The sequence below is a fragment of the Engystomops pustulosus genome, chromosome 1, assembly GCF_040894005.1.
Source record: "Engystomops pustulosus chromosome 1, aEngPut4.maternal, whole genome shotgun sequence".
Taxonomy (NCBI): Eukaryota; Metazoa; Chordata; class Amphibia; order Anura; family Leptodactylidae; genus Engystomops; species Engystomops pustulosus.
In genome coordinates, this window is record NC_092411.1 from 156409964 (window position 1) to 156423083 (window position 13120).

General features: G+C 41.5%; 1 protein-coding gene across 1 annotated transcript in view; it reads left to right on the forward strand.

Moving 5' to 3' along the window:
• The window catches only part of ELL (elongation factor for RNA polymerase II), a 55182-nt gene extending 42837 nt beyond the window's left edge, over positions 1-12345 (forward strand). The window contains exons 8-12 of the mRNA XM_072112533.1: positions 52-496; positions 7800-7866; positions 7944-8115; positions 8684-8728; positions 11795-12345. Coding sequence (XP_071968634.1) covers positions 52-496; positions 7800-7866; positions 7944-8115; positions 8684-8728; positions 11795-11911 — 846 coding nt within the window. The 3' untranslated portion in view covers positions 11912-12345. The remainder of the gene's footprint in view (positions 1-51; positions 497-7799; positions 7867-7943; positions 8116-8683; positions 8729-11794) is intronic.
• The last annotated feature ends 775 nt before the right edge of the window (positions 12346-13120 follow it).

Sequence of the window (13120 nt, forward strand, 5' to 3'; positions counted from 1 at the left end):
ATTCACAATTGGGTCAAAAAACTGAATGCTGAATTATTTTTGTACCCTCAGAAACGACCTCCACAAACTCCAGAATTCATTGATCCTTTGGCCAACAAGAAGCCACGTATTTCCCACTTCACCCACAGATCACAGCCTAATGGGAAGCTAAATTCTTCCAATGGAAAGGATTCACCAGCTCCCCCAATGCTGCCTCCAAGTATGGATCCTGTCACTTCAAGTTCCTACCTACCACCACCCCATGAACCTCTTTCAGATTCCAGTACTGACGCACAACACAAAGACTGTGAGGGCCAAGAAGCCTCTGAGAGGCTCGGCCATCCACTAAAGACGGACTGCCCTAGCGAGGACAAACAGAACTGTAAGCCAACACGTGCAAAGCCCAAAAAGAAGTCTCGAAAGCACAAAGAGCGAGATCGAATCAAAGAGAAGGGAACTGAAGAAAAACAAAATTGCAGCAAGAGTAAAAGGTCTGGCTCTCCTCAACTAGTGCTTGGTGAGTATGGTAATGTGGGAGGAGTACTTGTAATGCATACACCAAGTAACCTAAGGGCTCTTTTTGTGTAGAGGACTGTGGAAAATGCAATTATATTCCAGGGTTGTAGTTGGACTGAGCTGCCTCCACATTGCAGGACAGTGAAATATTCATGCACCATGTGGACTCTTTGCAGCTCAGTATCATTTAAGCAAATGTTGCTGAGCTGGAGTACCAGGCAAAACTACCGTACTGCAGTATGCTTGCTGGAAAGTGGGAAAAAAACGAGGTTATATTTTCTTAACCCCTTATTTCCACACCTGTTTTTTATGGTAAAGCCTTCAGTTTTTATGGGACTGAATCTCTTCAGTACAGCAGCAAGAATGCAGTCCCCTGGTAAAATAAAGCAATGATTTTCCAAGTGTCTGGTGGGAGAGAGCAGCCGGACCAGAAGTTGGAGCATTGGCAGTGTAAACTCTCTGCTTCCTTGTCCCTGTATCAGATAAAATATAGCAAGAAAAAAAGAGTAAACATGGTTGTGAATAAGCCTTATTTTGTTGTGTAAAAGCTGCAAAAACTACATAGCTTATACTCGAGTATATACGATAAGTTTTTCAGCCCAAAAATTGTGCTGAAAAATCGTTACTCAGCTTATACACGAGTCTATGAAAAAAAACAACAACTCTGTACTCACCTTTTCGATGCCTCCTCAAGTTGCACCTCAAGTTCTAAGCCTCCTAACATCCTACAAAAATTAGAACATGCATAAAAAAACCATGTCAACATAAAGCAGACATTTGGTAAATGTTAAAAAAAAAAAAAAGTATAAAATTTAGAAAATCAAGAATTTTCCATATTTTCGCTAAAATATCAAAGAAAATCGCAAACCCTATAACCAAAATTTTTCACTTAATATGAAGCACAAGTGGGCAGATTTATAAAAAGTGTCCTAAGGTTAGACAGTCTTAGGACAAATTTATCATCCACTATCATGAATCTGATGCAGAATAAGACTGTCTGGTCGTACTCTTCACCTCCTATTAGTTCTGGCACACAGACTTTTTTTGTGCAAACTACGATAGAATACTGTCATGGGCAGAATAATAAATCTCCCCCTATGTGTCCACGAGAATTTAATAATCACTTGGATATGTTAACCCCTTAACGACTTGGCCTTTTTTTAGTTTTTTCACTTCCATTTTTCACTCACCAACTTCAAAGCGGGAAAAAAATTCCAAATGCAGTGAAAATGGTGAAAAACCACATTTGCAACGTTTTCTTGTGGGCTTGGATTTTACAGCTTTCACTGAGCGCACCAAATGACATGTCTAATTTATTCTTTGGGTCGGTAAGATCACGTGGAAACCAAATTTGTATAGGTTTTATAATGTTTTCATACATTTAAAAAAATTAAAACCTCCTGTACAAAATATATTTTTTTTTTATTTTGCCATCTTCTGGCGCCAATAACTTTTTCATACTTTGGTGTACGGAGCTGTGGATAATGTCATTTTTTGCGAATTATGATGGCGTTTTCATTACTATAATTTTTGGGACTGTGCGACCTTTTGATCACTTTTTATGAATTTTTTTTTAATATTTTTCAAAATGGCAAAAAAATGCCATTTTCGACTTTTAACGCTATTTTCCATTACGGGGTTAAACCCAGTGAAAAAACTTTATTATATTTTGATAGATCAGGCATTTATGCACGCGGCGATACCTAATGTGTTTATGATTTTTACTGTTTATTTATTTTTATATCAGTTCTAGGGAAAGGGGGGTGATTTGAATTTTTTATTATAATTTTTTTTTTTAACTTTTTTTTTTATTTTTACTTTTACTATTTTTCAGACTCCCTAGGGTACTCTAACCCAAGGTAGTCTGATTCATCCTATCATATACTGCCATACTACTGTATTAGCACATTGTAATGCATGGGTTAAAACGAAGTAGCCTCTGGTATTCGGAACACCCGAGGCTACCATGGCGACGGATCGACGCTCCCCGTGACGTCATCGGGGAGCAGCGATCCACGACAAGATGGTGGCGCCATCTCTTTGAAGCCGCCGGCAGCATTGCCAGCACCGATCGCGGGTGTTACCGGTAAGCCTTTGCTGCAATATGAAGCAAAGACTTACCGGCTATGGAGAGGGCTCGGCCCACGAGTACGGCGCGCGTCGGGAAGGGGTTAAAGTGTTCCAAAGTTAGAACCACATATAGAGACACATGTCAGATTTGAAAAAAACTGGGCCGTGTCAGGAAAGTGAAAAGTGGCTTAGGCGGCAAGTGGTCATACATTTTCCCCACAATGGTAGTAATAACATCAGCTCATTGTGCAAAAAATGACACCACTTATTATTATTATTATTATGCTAATGAGGCTCACTGTCACTGCTGTGGCTGGCCCGGTGCTTCTCCTCACCCTAATTATGTACTGCTTCAGCCTTGTCCCACCCAGCATAAGCCGGGAAAATGTCATCATTGTGTTGTCCTTGACAGGCAGAAGTAATCAATATCTGCACCAACCCCCAGCTGCTGTGTATGAGTCATCCAGTTCAGGTCAATTATTCCTGTCTGGACAGTTCAGGAAGCTCCATGTAATGTGTTTATGTAAGCATCCAGCTTTCCCAAGGTCCTGAATTTTATAATTGTCTCTTCAGCAAAACCACTCAGCTCAGGGGTTAAACAAGATAAGTCTCAAGGTATGTTTGTTTCACAATGCATAAAAACAATTGGAAGATTTCCTTTAAAGGGGTTCTACAACGAAGCACGGGATAGGGCCTAACTTGCTGATCAGTGTGGATCTCGGTGCTGAGACCCCCACAGATAAGGCCATTTCCATCAGCTTCATCGAGATCGATGGAGCAGAACGGTCATGCGCGGCCGTCTGCTCCATTACTCTTATGGAGCAACAAGGGGTTGGTCGTTCCCGCAATCTGTGGAGGTCTCAGCACTAAGACCCCCAATGATCTTCAAGTTAGGCCCTGTCCCATGGATAGGGCCTAACATTGCTTCGTGGGAAAACCCCTTTAAGGAAAACCATCTTGTCCATATTTTTTTGTGCTGCTGTTTCGCCCATAATGTGCAGATAGCCTTCTTGGGTCCATACAGTCGAGTTATCAGTGTATTAAAATTTAAAAAAAAAATCAGCTATTAAAAACCTGGAGAATATTTCCTACAATATTTCAGCTTTCTAAGGAGATAAGACAACTCAGGGACAGACTGTATGTGATCTTTTTTGTAGAGGTCTTGAAATGTAGCGGTTTTTCAAGGTTATGTATAGTTCCTGCAGCTGTTTTGAGACTTGTAGGACAGGGTTTTTAATTTTTTTTTATTTTTCCATCGATGTAGTCTTATTAGCACTTCCATTTTTTTGGCGTTACTTTTTTTTTTTAACTAACTTTTGTGGTATGTTTTTATGACTTTCACTATGATATTTATAACTGATAAGAAGGTAACTTAAGGTTGTTATAATAAATGTGAAAAAAGTGGTTTACTATTTTTGCAGTATAAGTTAGTATTCCTTTGAGAGCCATTTAATTTTTTTTTTGGCTTCCACAATGACTGGCACCCTGTGCATTTTCACAACCGTTTTTATGTGTGCTAACATTTTGGTACTCAAAAGGCAAGCCTACTTGAGTCAAGAAAAAAAGTCAAAACTCACCTTTCCGACGTCACCCGTAGGTCCAATGCTTGATTCGATGCTCTGGTGCTGCCGCAGGTCCTTCGGATCCTCTTCGGGTTTTTCCGCTCCGCTTCGGAAGATTCCGAAAAGGACCCGAGGCAGCATCGAGGACAGACTGGCCAGGCTGTGTACTACAGGGGGCGGGGCGGGCCAGGCTGTGTACTACAGGGGGCGGGGCGGCCCAGGCTGTGTACTACAGGGGGCGGGGCGGGCCAGGCTGTGTACTACAGGGGGCGGGGCGGGCCAGGCTGTGTACTACAGGGGGCGGGCCAGGCTGTGTACTACAGGGGGCGGGGCGGGCCAGGCTGTGTACTACAGGGGGCGGGGCGGGCCAGGCTGTGTACTACAGGGGGTGGGGCGGGCCAGGCTGTGTACTACAGGGGGCGGGGCGGGCCAGGCTGTGTACTACAGGGGGCGGGGCGGGCCAGGCTGTGTACTACAGGGGGCGGGGCGGGCCAGGCTGTGTACTACAGGGGGCGGGCTGGGCCAGGCTGTGTACTACAGGGGGCGGGCTGTGACCAATGCATTTCCCACCCTCGGCTTATACTCAAGTATATATGGTTGTTGGTTATGTGTGGGTGCTCAAGCTGTAACCTTTTAGCTAGGTTTTCGTGGGTACTCTCTGCTCTGCCTCTCAAATCTCATATGGGAGAGTTGTCACAATTGTGGAAAAGCAATAGTAATGAGCACTGGATAACTTAAGGTGATAAATGTATTCCTGATGTTTGTGCATACACAGGATAACCAGGAGCAATCCATACTACACTGTAACCATATGAATTGGCAGAAGTTACTTTACTGTGATTTGATATTGCTGAGTAGAGCTCTGGTGTATCCCTTAGACCAGTGATGGCGAACCTATGGCACGGGTGCCAGAGGTGGCACTCAGAGCCCTCTTTTTGGGCACCCAAGCCATCAACATAGAACTCAAAGAATCATCCTGCAGTCCCAGGAGACTCAAGAAATGCTGCTCTCAGTGCTATTTTAAAGCAACACATTCTTGATTGCTTGGGACTGCAGGAAGAGGTGGAACATGTGGAAAATGGAGGATTATCTTTAGAGCTTCTCTAGACTCCACATTTCTTCCTGTACAGGGGGACCATAGTGACTAACATTAGTCAAACATTAGTCAAAATTTGACCTCCTTCTTTCAACTGTTTTGTTGTCCTCAAGAGGCCAATATGATTGAAGGTTGTCGTAGAACAGGTAGCAATAAATTACTGATTAAATTGCCGTGCTGGCACTTTGCAATAAATAAGTGTGTTTTGGTTGTAGTTTGGGCACCCAGTCTCTAAAAGGTTCGCCATCACTGCCTTAGACCTTTGTGGAACATTTCTCAGGCCTCCTGTAGAGGGCCATACAGGATATGTATGAGGTGTTTATGTTGTTGCAGTATTAGGATTGTGGGTGGAATTATTTTTATATGAAGAATGGTTTGGCTGGGACAGAATGTTCTGGCCAACTCTTTGTGTCTGGAATAATAAATGCTAATTTAGGCTGATTATTGTGCTGGCACTGCCATGTTTACACTGCCGAGGGAAAAGTACCAGATTAATAGTATTATCTTCCATCTGTATGGTGCTAGTTTTAGCACAGCCTCCTGTGCACTCCCACAGGGCTAGTATGAGACAATAGCTAGGCCTCGTTTTGGGTGTGTGGCTAATGCAATAAGGTGCAGGTTTTGGTTGAATCACATATTTGGATTATATGTGGCTTTAGGATTTGGTCATTAGTGTTGGTGAGTCTTTAGTCTAGATAGGTGCTAGATATGGTACCCATTTACTTTATAGACATGCATGTATATGTTTTGGATGGGAGAAGGGGAGGTCTGGCTTATGCTTAATACTTGCCTCCCAGACATCTGCTACTGTGGAGAACACATGCAGATGGATGACCTGTACAAGCGAAATTCTTGGTTTAGCCATCGATTATCTGAAAGGGTTTAGCCACCAATCTTCTGTAAATTGGTTTAAAGGTTCTCCAACACAGAGAACACAGCTCCTCTCCAACCCCTTTGTATAGCAGCTGATTTCCGGGGGACTAGTTGCCGCACCCTACTTACTACTATAGTCCTATCCACCTGTATCTTTGGCACTTTTAGTGTTGTAATTCTAATGACTAATTCTAATGAAAGTAAAATAAACCTTAGAATGGGTTTGCATATGAATTATTTTTTCCATGCCATTGTATTTTAATAAACTTTTGCTTCCTTAAGACTTCCCCTATTATTGGCTTATCTCCACCAAACCAAACTAGAGCATTTACATATGACTGGTCAGGGATTGTTCGTTCATGCAGCTGTCACCGCATTCTGACCCTTCCATCTGCATGATGCAACACAATTCTGAATTATGGTTATGGTAAAATATACGTTTTCCAGTAATTTAGATAAGTTTTGTAAAAATCTAAAAATTTCCACCTCTGGTCTCTCACTTGTGAACCACTGCAAACAATCTAGCAGTGTACATGCAGTTATCATCGCAGAGTACACAAGTGCATGTATATCTGTGCTGGAGACAGTTATTGTGAGTGACCTATGGAGTGGAGCTGTGGGAAAATAATAATAATCATATTTATATACCACCATCATATTCCATAGCGCTTTACAAGATAAATTAAAGGTAATGAGGATATTTATCATAAGTATTTGAGGTAAAACCGTTCAAGTGGCCAATGAAAACCAATTTTATAAATTGCTATGGGAAATGAATACTGAGCTCTGATTGGTTGCCATGGACAACTTGAACAGTTCTGCTCTCAGACACTTCTGATAAATCTCCCCCAATGTGTTTTGTTTTTACTTGGTAAAACTAGATAATGAACTAATGTGTAGTTTTTTTTCTGTCAACATGACTTGTTGATATGCTTTACAGCATGCACATGGCTATCAGAAGCCAACTTATTAAGGTCTTATTAACTTATTAAGGTCAGACAAAGCGCTACGTGTGGCGCCGGCCTTAGGAGCGTTTTTTAAAAAACCAGTTCACATCTCTTTGCATCAGTTATTGAGAGCCAATACCAGGTGAGGGAACTGATAGATGAGGTATAATGAGGAGACTTGCAACTGTTGTGTGTGTTTTTCCACCCCTGGTTTTGCCTCACAATAAGAGTACATTGACACGGCATATGCCCTCCGGACTAGGTGACCCCTCCATAGAAAACAGTGCCCGCACACATGGGAAAAGATAGAACATGCTCTATCTTTTCCCGGTGCACGGCGGGGATCGGGCAAGACAAGAGTGTCACCGTACCGCCACCATTGCTGTTTATGGGGATGTATATGTCTACAATAATATTTATTTTTATTAGTATTTATTGTTCTTTATTATTCCGTTTCAGATTTTAGAACATTGTTCTGGTTAAGTCTAAGTCAGTGGCAGATGGTGTACTTTCCTAAAACGGCATATAAAGCTGGTACTGAAGATGTAGGGTGTGTAGGTTTCTATTATCCGGACATCAAGTGCCAGCAGAGCATTGTACTAATGCCCTGGTATATGTGAAGACAAGGCTGTTGAATGTCGTCCATGCACTTTGTATTGCATCTTTAGCACTGTTTTGTAGAAGGCCTTGTCTGAATTCTAACCTTTATCATTTCCAACTGATGCAGTTGATTTTTATTTTTTTTTCTATGTCTAGATTTCAATGGGGCATGCAGTAATTCCAGTATTCCAACATCGACATCAGAGATGCCAGATTATATTCTGTGAGTATATAAACACACCCTCCCATTTATATTTCTGTATTTTGTTCCTAATGCTTAATTTATCCTTAAATTCTCAGGAAATATGCACCAATCTCATCCCAGGAACAGCGGCAGAGTTACAAGAATGACTTCAATGCCGAATATAATGAATACAGAGATTTACATGCTAGGATAGAGAGGATAACCAGCAGATTTACAGAGCTAGATGCTCAGTTGAAACAACTGGGCCCAGGTTCTGAGGAGTACAAGGTAAATGTATGAAGTGCTGCTAATATGCAGGGAAGAAGCATGATATGTTCATATGTTTGAAGAAGCTTGATACGTTGTAAGGAATCCCATCCCCAGCAGTGTGGCCAGCCATTGCACAGAACTTTTTACAGTCCTGATATTGATAGAAGCACTGCCATGACCAGATGACTGCTTTGATATCCAATCCCATTTATGCCATATCACATGATGTATGTAGATTGCACTGTATTTTAATGGCGGTGGGTCCACTTTATAAGGATGTTCCAGGATTTTGATATTGCTGACCATAGTATAAGCATTAGTCAACCGTATATAAATCTTGGAGAAAACCATTTCTTCTCGAAGGCAAAATTACCCCAACCACATATAAACGTAAGAGGAATCTGCCTTCAGAGCAAATCTCTGGGTAGCCATAGGAATTGCTCATTAAACCACTATAAAGTATACAAGGAATTATATGCTGGTAACCTAGAATGTGGCCACTAGGAAAGCATTTTACAAAGTGTCATCTGCCCTTTCATCTAACAGTATTTTGTTATGTCACTGTTTTTTTTTTCTTGATTGACAGACTATTCACGATCAAATCTTACAAGAGTACCGTAAAATCAAGAAGGTAGGTAGCCTTGGTAAATTTCCGATTGTGCACATAGTTTTAACAAATGGACTGTAAATGTCTTTTCACTTGGGTCATTATCCAAGATTGATTTGTGGGTACTGTGATTGATGAGGGGACATTGGCTACTGGAGGCAGTGTAACTACTGAAGGAACTGTGACTGATGGGGTGCTGCGGCTGCCAGGGGGGCTTGCTAGTTGCCCTCAAACAGCTGATTGTAATGGTCATTCTGTATAAATGTTATTACTAAACAGTTCAAGTGGATACATTTATACAGTTAATAAAATTACATTTGACCCCTTTAAGGCAACCACGTGGCTGATGTGGTCCCCGGGGAAAATGAGTTTGACACCCCAGACTTGAGGCATCTGAAGAAGCGCATTGGAGGAATTTTATGAAGACTGGTGTTTTAAACGTCAGTCTCAAAATTACCCCTGACGTCCTTTATTTACTAAGAACCTCCGGTATCTTAGTAGATCCAGACGTAGTCCCTGCCAGGTTGCACCTGTTTATACCAACTCTGACCTGGCTGAGATTTCAATTATAGTCTCAAGCTATAGACCAGTGGTGGCAAACCTTTTAGCGGCCGAGCGCCCAAACTGCAACCCAAACCCCCCCCCCTTATTTATTGTGAGGTGCCAACCAAAAATTAAAGCAGTAACTTATTGGTCACTGTTCCTCAACAATGTTCGATCATATTGGTCTACTGAGCTTCTTTCCAGCGTCCCTCTACTCAGAGAATCGTGGGGACAGCACATCACTTTAATATATGACTGAAAGCAGCATCTTTTAAGTTGCTTGGAACTGCAGGAAGGTTCTTTGAGTCCTGTCCGGTGTGCTGAGGTGATGCCCACAAAAAGGGCTCTGAGTGCCACCTCTGGCACCTGTGCCACAGGTTTGCCACCCACTGCTATAGACTATAGTAAATGCAATGGGCCCAAAGTGACATGCTGGATGGAAAACTGTCCAAATTGGCTTTGGTGGGGTTATTTATGTAAAATGAATTATGAAAGTATATATGATTTTATCTATCTACATGGAAGCATGTTAAAAATATGGTGCAATTAGAATTTTTTTTCTCTGTGGTAGTCTTTATTTTTTTGTACTTAAAGGGGTTTTCCGGGAATATGAATGTCTGATACAAAAACCCATAATGCTATAAATAAATTAATATAACAAAACTCATTGTCATTAGTCACAAAGCTTAAATATTTTGATTTTATGATTTGCCAAATTTAATGGCCTCTCTAAAGTATGTGGAGTTATCACCAAGATGGCCCCCACTGGAAACTACAAGTCTCATGATCCTATAGTTCTCAGTAACTCCTCCTACCTCTTATGCTCTGCCCCCACTGATGATGTAACAGACTTTCCTGCTCTATTAACATAGTAATGATGTGTAACTGCCATCACCAAAACACTGGCCATGCTGGATGCACTGCAACCAATCAAACGACTACAGCCAAACAAAGTGGTGATCACATGACCTGCCCAGACAGGCGCAGGACACGTAATGTGGACATGTGATCAGCGGCCATCTCCTATCCTGTGTCTTCTCCGCGAGGAGGAAATCAACGGACTGATTCAAGGGCCAGTAGCATTTAGGGGAGCTAAATTTTAAATAACTAATGCAATTCAGCCTCCTGTTTTCCCTGATCAGACATTTCAATTTCCTTATGTTATCAATACTATTTTCTCATATGGCAGCTAGAGATCATAGCATATCTGGCTGCTGGGAAAAAAGTGATAATTCCTTCTAATTCCTCAAATTGTCTGAGACCATAATCTAGAGTCATGGATGCTATAGCTGTGAAATTTTTCCATCCACCATGTGGAGAGCCTGTTTAGTACAGTCTAGACCAGGGAACCCCAAACTTTTTACATAGAGGACCGCACCTGTAAAACACTGCCCCCCTCCTCAATTAATATACTGCACCCCCTTGTGAACTATTTTATGTATTTGCCCAATGAATAAATTAATTGGGTCAATAAATTATTAAATATACTGGGAGCCCTCCCCATTAATTATTGAATATGCTGCCCCCCTGCCCATTTATAACTAGACTGCCCCACCATTAATTATTTCCTGTGCTGCCCCCCCCCCCCCCCCCCCCACCATTAATTATTTCCTGTGCTGCCCTCCCCCACACCATTAATTATTTCCTATGCTGCCCCTACCGGTCACATCGCTCCAACTGCAATAATAGTGCTCTAGCGTCTGTTTCTGGCCTCATCGAGCAATATACAGTAACGGGCAGGAGTTTCCTGTCCGGTCGTACGGAAGCCCCTGCCCAACTGCCAAAGGCTGCGGCCTAATCACTGACACTCTTGGAGCGCCAGCCCCAGCCAGGGGCTCAATGTGTTGGGGGCCGGATAGAAATAGTCTGCGGGCCGCATGTGGCCCACTGGCAGTAGTTTTGGGACCCCTGGTCTAGACAGTGGTTTAATCCTGGAACTAATAAAAAGCATTTATTTTAACGCAGTGCAGATTGTAATGAATTATGATTTGTTATATATTTGATGAAGGGAGAAATGGCCTTTTTTCATGCATTTTCCCCTCCATCTTGCCCTTCACTTACAAGGTATCATAGTAAGCTTTCCCTGCATACTCCAGTAGCTACATTTTAGAGATGAGAAGATGCTTACATCCATTTCACTTGATACTTTATCTTTGGATAGCAGTATATTATTCAGTTCTGTAAGGAGGTAAATCCTTATAAGCTTTAGCCTCCTTTCCATATCTTTCTGAACTGCTCTCACATACTTTGATCACTACAGAAAGAGAGAAGGAAACGCAGGACACATTATTTGTGAAATAAAAATTATCAAGTAAATTGTTTTTTTCATAGCTATTTATTTCTGTATTTTTGACCTCTGTGACCTGATGGGAATTGCATGTATCTCGCTCTACAAAGTAATCATGATGCTAAAGAAGCATCCCAGGAAATCTTCAGATAGAAAGCCGTAAATAATGTGTTGCAGAATTACCTGAGTATTTTTCCCATTATTTTTCAGAAGGTTCTTAACTACTGATCTTGATATTGTTTCCCTTCTCCTTCTTACAGTCTAATCCAAAATATGGTGAAGAGAAGAACAGATGTGAATATCTTCACAATAAACTGGCTCACATAAAGAAACTGATTGCACAGTATGACCAACAGCAGTTTCAGTCCTGGCATTAATGCCCACTTCCAGGTAGCAGCATCTTTGCACCTGGGTATATGACTGTATTTTTTTTTTTTTTTCCTTTTTAAATCTCTCTTCCGGCGATACCCTTTCTCCAGCCAGCACCAGTGAAAGTATTTGCCATAAGGAGCTGTCGGCCTTTTGGTTGAATTTATGGAAATATCTCTCCTGCTAGACCAAGTAGTGGAAGCTGCACTTGGTTTAGGTATTTTTCCATAAACAGATTAATTTCAGGTTATTCAGTTTATTGCCGTTTAAATGTTTTTTTTTTTTTGTTTTTTTTTGTTTCCAAAACCTTCTTCTTTTTTTTTCTTCCCTTTTTAACATCAGTTGGACTAATTATTAAATATACAAATGCCAAAAGAAGATATGCTATTTTTATTTTTATTGCTGGAATCCAATAATAAATCAGTTAATACTGTTGAATGTATGCTGAGCCTTCGAGGTGTGGTTTTCAGATGAGGGCTATACACAGAATCCGTCTTGTAAGTAATTATGACATATTCTTTAAGAATAGCAATTGGTGTTATCTGGTTGGGATCCTTTTTCACACAGTCCCTTCAATACAGTAGTTTAGAAAATGACGAGGTCACCAGATTTTGCCCTTTTCAGAAATTACATTGCATACCCACCTGTGGGGGAAAGTAGTTTCACCTCCCTTTTCATGTAAAACTCACCAACTTTCCTATAAACAAATGTCCAAAGTCAAATGAAAATGAGCAGAAAAGTCAGGTTTTTAGAGGCTGTAGGGAGGAGTGTCAGTTTAGACCCCCTTATCTTCAGTTCCATAAACACGCTTTTGGTGACTTATTAAAGATATTACATCAGCCTTATGACTTCAGAACCAGAGATAGAAGCAGTAAAATAAGGTGTTAACTGGATCTTTAGCTGCAACTCCTCTTTCCAACTATGTATTTAACTAACTCTGTAGAGCCACAAGCTTGGTGCGATCTGAAAGATGAGACTCCTATCTTTAACCCCTCGTTAAGGGGTTAATATGACTCAAAAGCATGTTTCCATGTGCAACATCCCCCACTGAGGCCTAGCCTTTCATGGTGGCTGTAGACTGTCAGGACCCAGAAAACTGGAGTGGATGGCTTATGTGGCTTTGGGCACACTATGGTCACTGACCTTTTTGTATTGGGGGTGTCTATAGGGATCCCTGGGTGGTGGTGGATGATTGTGAAGCAGCCTGATCCAGGGAT